Genomic DNA, 5313 nt, shown 5'->3' with positions numbered 1-5313 from the left:
GAAAAAGTTATGATTATGCATCTAAACTAGACAGACAGAAGCACGAACTAGCATCTTTCCTGACGCCATGGATGCAGTAACTCCCTGCAGTCTTCACAGACAAGGAACAAGAATTCATGAAGGTCTTAAGGAAGCTGTGGCCAGATTCCACGTTTGATTGAGACTACAAACAAATGTAAAACAATTTTAAACTACGATTCAGAAGGCTCACTTGCTTCAGATCTTTCAAATCCTCATAAAGCAGAGAGTAGAAGAAGGGAGAAAGCCTCCAAATATTATAGGAAGCTTCAGAGCACAGTGGTGAGTCTATGTTCACTAACAGATGAGAACAATTCCCTTTCTCAGAAAAGTAATCCTTCACAAGGTCATCAAGCAAAATGCAGAGTGACCTATTTACTAAACATTAGGAAGACAGAATGAAACAAATTACAAGTTAAATTTTCTTACATTGTAGATACAAGACATATGTTAATTTCTTGAATGCTGTTGAACTCTCTCACAATTCTCATTCTATCTTCTGATTTTGTATTTCCATCAAGTCTTCGGTAATCTAGCCCAGATGCCATACAGTATTGTTCCAGTACATCTAGCAACTGGGTGGGGGAAAAAAAGAAAAAAAAAAAAAAAAAGGGATTAAGTGATTAAGTACTTACTATTACCTTTTTAATTAAACATAACTACAGAGGACATGTTTCTCAAACAAAAAGACATGTTCTATTTTTAACAGATCAAGAATTGAAAATGAGAGCAAATATTTGTAATTTTGGTATCAACAACATCCTTGACTCTCTTTAGCTGTGATTCTACAGCACTCAAGGTGATTGATATTGGTCTGCTGTGGTCCCACTCAATCCTCCAACCCTGGCTTCCTGTCCCACCCCTAAGGGATGCTGAATCAGTTCAACCCAATAAACTGGAAGGTAACTTAAACAGTCTTCTACCATCTTAGCAAGTTACAATAGCTTGAAATACAGTAAATTAGCACCAGTGCCCGCAGAAAAGCACACTGGTATGCACAGTCAGAGTTCAGAGGGATGAAGTGAAAGAGACTGCAAAAACCAGCAGGCAGTCTGGTCTTGAACACCATGAAGCGTGGCCTAAAGACATATGAGCATTTTGCTACTGCATCCAAATATTAAACTTGCAATCTTTCTAAAGCAAAAAAAAAAAAGTATTAAATATTGAAGACTATGAACTGTCATTGATGCTGTTATTTTTTAATACTTCTCAGTGCTACCATCACGCATATTTAAGAAAATGGTATTTTAGCTTGCATCATTTCATGAAACAAATTACTCCTTAACAAGAAAAATCAAGGAAGAAGTCCCTTAAAAGTAAATGTGCTTACACCTCTTGCTCTAATTAAACAGCTTTAAGTTCAAACCAACTGATGCAGTAAGTCTCAGGGTTGAAGTATCATGGCTGATAATGGTCAAAAGCCAGTAGAAAAGAAGAAATTTAACTACTTTAAGTGGTAACACAAAGGTCGTAGGATCCTTCAGTTGTACTTTGCTGTGACACTGCTCTAACTCAAGACATACCACCAGCTGAACTCAGTATAAGCTTTCTATATCTGAAGTAAAATAACAGTTTTAAAAAGCTCTTAAGGAAGGCAGCAGAGTTTTTAATTTGTTTTGCTATCACCATTTTTATTGTGAGAGAACATAATGTTTCAATGTGCTTCTGGAGCATGTTGTACTGTCCTCATCATTATTAATCACAGCACAGAGAGAAAGACAATGTAGTTGACAGCTGTCACCTCAGGGCTTCACACGTCAGAACTTGCCGCTGCAGTTAATCTATAAAAGTCACATGGAGCTCACCTTTGTGGAAAAGGAAAAAAGAAGAACTTTATCCTTGTTTCTTCGGAAGTGATTTAAAAGCTGCTGAAGGACCTGTAAACAAACCAGAGATTTTACCTACAGGTCATCTCACACACACTTACTTGTATTTCCAACCTTTTAACAGGCTACACGATAATTGTTTGCAAAGCCAAACAGAGGCATAACAAAAAATGCTACTAACAATAAATGTGCCAAAAGTACATTTTTTCAGTGATGTACTTGGAACTCCTGCTGTAAAAAGGCAATCATACCACTAACAGGTAAATTCAGAAGCTATGTGTGTCAGCGCATAGACTGCAGAAAACATTCCTTATCTCATGCGGTAGCTCATCTTATGAATTCTTGCATTTCACAAATGCACACAGTCCCCTGAAAACATGAAGGCCTGCTTAAACTTTCTGTGCTACATCTGAGCTCAGAATTGCTTGGAACTTGTCTTCTTAAAATAATCAGTTAAGATGTACACCCCTCCCCACTCTTACTTTTGCCTGTTGCTCTGTTTACAGTAGGATCCAGCTTCCCAGACTCTGCACGGACCTTGAAATGCCAATAATCCACCCACACACCACGTTGTTCTGGTGGGGAAGCAAATAATCCAGAGCCTTGTATATAACAGTGATACTGTTATTTCCAAAAGAAGCATGTCCACATCTGGCAACGGCAGCTCCAGAGTACCGCGCAGAAGCAATACGCAAAGGGGAAAGAGGAATTTTCTATACCAGGCCTGCAGCCTTCTCCCACTGGGCAATAAATATTTAAAAAATCATATTTATTCAGTGATAAACATATAGCTGTTAATCAACACCAATTTCACTAAAAGCCTAACAAATCTTTCTCAACCAACTAATGACAAGTGTTTATATTAATTTTACAATTCTGGATAGTATCGAGACTATAAAGTACTAATTATATCACAAGCCATTTTTTTATGTGTTAGCCAGGCAGTTACAAGTGAAAACAAGGTACAAACGAGATAATTTGTCTTGTTTCATTGTACAAAAACATATAAACCAGTATTTATTTTATTGGGAAAAGTCTGTATCAGGTAATTTAAAAGAGCTAAATGACTTACATTTACATTTCAATTTAGCCACGTAGAATAAAACCAGTGGCATTCTTTGAAAGTAGAAGGAATTTGGCTACTGTGTTATTATTAAAGAACAGCTCAAATAATGAATTTCCTATAAGACACACAAACAAATCCACCCATTTTGTTTAAATAAAATGGATCAATGTCATGCTCTTTCAGATTTCAGGTATTCTGAAGTGAAGAACAGTTCTGATAAACCAGGAAAAATAATGGTTTTGCACCAAAGAGAAATAAATTCTATGCTCGTGTATGAACTCTTGAAAGTTAAGTCTGAAAAAGACACACTTGATCAGACTCAAACAGAAGTCAAGTGCTCTTTTTAAGAGACCACATGGATTTAAACATGTACTTCTCCATTATTACACATTGTGAGTTGTCTGTGATGAAATGTTACCTCTCGCATTTAAGAACATCTTGTTTGCATACAGATGTCCAAGTTAGCCTACAGTGGTTTTAGGCTTCAAAACCACACCTGCCTGGGTTAGTGTTATGTTTAATGGCAGACGTTACTATAATTTGCAAGGTGCTCCAAAAGACATCCATACTCCTACTGAAATAATGATAATATGCTAGGCAAAAATAAGTAAGATCACAACCTCTGCTCTCTTGCCACCTCACTTACGCTCATACTCTGGCACCGCAATAGCAGAACCTTCTTCCTTACCACCAAGACAACTGCACACAAGCATGAGAAAAACCTTACTATTACCAGCCAAGGTCACACCCAACCCATACAGCCACAGCCAGCTGCAAACCCTGAGAAGTCGCTGCAATCTATGCTGTCCCAGAAGGAACTTAGACTTACAGCCATGGTGTGGAACAGATTCCTCCCAACAGGCACATGATGTTGGGACCTTTGTCTTAACTTAGGCATTTCTGCTTGCCTGTGTTGTTCGCTACTCCCTCAAAACACACATTATCAAAATGTTGTAAGGCAGTGCTGGAGTGAAGGATGCAATAGCCTTAAGAGACAAATTTCTAGAGCAAGGAAAATTATTTTTAACCAATAAAAGAGCTTCGTAAGCACCGCTGAAGATCATAGACTTAGTTTTTACAGAGTTTTTTTAATATAATTTGCTATAGCTAATGTAACAATAAAGTTGCCTTTCATGAGATGACTGTTTATAACCAAGCTAGTATGTGGGGCTCTCACGTGTATGTAGTAACAGAAAAGAAAGATGTAACTTGCATAATTAGAAATCAATAAAGTGATAACCGCTACTGCTGCAAGAAAAACGTGACCCTGCCACTGCTTCCCTGAAGGTCCCAGCTAGCAACTGTGAATATGAAGATGTATAGACAGCAAAAATACAGTACACTCAATCCTGCATTGCTTCTCACCTCCAGTCACTCTCAGGCCAGGAACACTCCTAAACCCGGTACAGTTTTCTTTTTAATTAGCTATATTAGACATCTTTTCCAGTTATTCACCCTGTTCCCCTCTGAAACCAGAGAAAGCCACCATTTTTGAGGCAAGGAGTTTTACAGGTTTAGACTTAACACATTTATTTAGTTCATCTTTTATGTGGCTATTCTTAGCTTCATTTGATGTCCAAAGGGTTAGAAGACACGATAAGCACTCAGTACATCTTCCCCAGTTCCATGCTACTCATGATTGTACAGGTTCCTCTCAAATCCATCCTAGGACATTGTTTCCAGGCTGAAGAGCCCCATCGTATTTGTCTATTTCTGTCCCACTGTACTGATTATCTTTGTGGTCCTTCCCTGAACCTTTCTCTGAACCTTTTCAAGGTGTAACAGATGCTTTCTGAGAGAAAGGACTGGAACTACCCACAATACTGAAGGTGTGCAGAAATCATTAAGCCCATAATGATTTTGTTTTGCTCCATTTCCCAAATATTTTTGATTATCACTGCGTAAATGGCTTTGTGGAACAAACTCTCATAATATGACCCCAACCCCTTGAGTGCAAGGGTAATTTCTGTGCCCATCACCAAGTATGTGAAGCTAACATCTCAGATTATCTCAGTATCACAGATCACTCTTACCAGTCTGCCCAGAGGCACCCTGATCCATGACAGGAGCTACCTGTTGTCATGGTAGTGCCACATATATAAAGAAAATTATTAAAAAACAACAACTATTATGTGCACATTTTCTTATAAGCATATGTTACACCAGCAGAACTATTACTATTACCAATACTTAATTTTCCTCTAAAGACCATGTTTACCTTCATTTTTCCACTGTACTTCGGATCTGAAATTGTTTCAAAGGCTGCATCTTTGCTTAACTGCACAAAATCTGGAAAACTGGAAAATACTTGGCTGCACACCCGTTTGATATGTGCTTCCTGGAAAAAAAGCAGAAAGTCTGAGTAAGCACTAAAAATTACAGTTACATTGGGAAACCAATAAC

At 38.0% G+C, this 5313-nt stretch overlaps 1 protein-coding gene across 1 annotated transcript in view; it reads right to left on the bottom strand.

Annotated features, from left to right (window-relative positions):
* Positions 1-196: 196 nt before the first annotated feature.
* Positions 197-5313, bottom strand: part of ERCC6L2 (excision repair cross-complementation group 6-like 2) — a 20559-nt gene continuing 15442 nt past the window's right edge. Inside the window, exons 9-11 of the mRNA XM_010009572.1 lie at positions 5129-5248; positions 1824-1895; positions 197-593 (exon numbers count right to left, since the gene is read on the bottom strand). Of these exons, the coding sequence (XP_010007874.1) occupies positions 444-593; positions 1824-1895; positions 5129-5248 (342 nt within the window). The 3' untranslated portion in view covers positions 197-443. The remainder of the gene's footprint in view (positions 594-1823; positions 1896-5128; positions 5249-5313) is intronic.

Source organism: Nestor notabilis, unplaced genomic scaffold (assembly GCF_000696875.1).
Source record: "Nestor notabilis isolate BGI_N333 unplaced genomic scaffold, ASM69687v1 scaffold19292, whole genome shotgun sequence".
Taxonomy (NCBI): domain Eukaryota; kingdom Metazoa; phylum Chordata; class Aves; order Psittaciformes; family Psittacidae; genus Nestor; species Nestor notabilis.
This window is presented reverse-complemented; position numbering and strand designations above follow the sequence as displayed.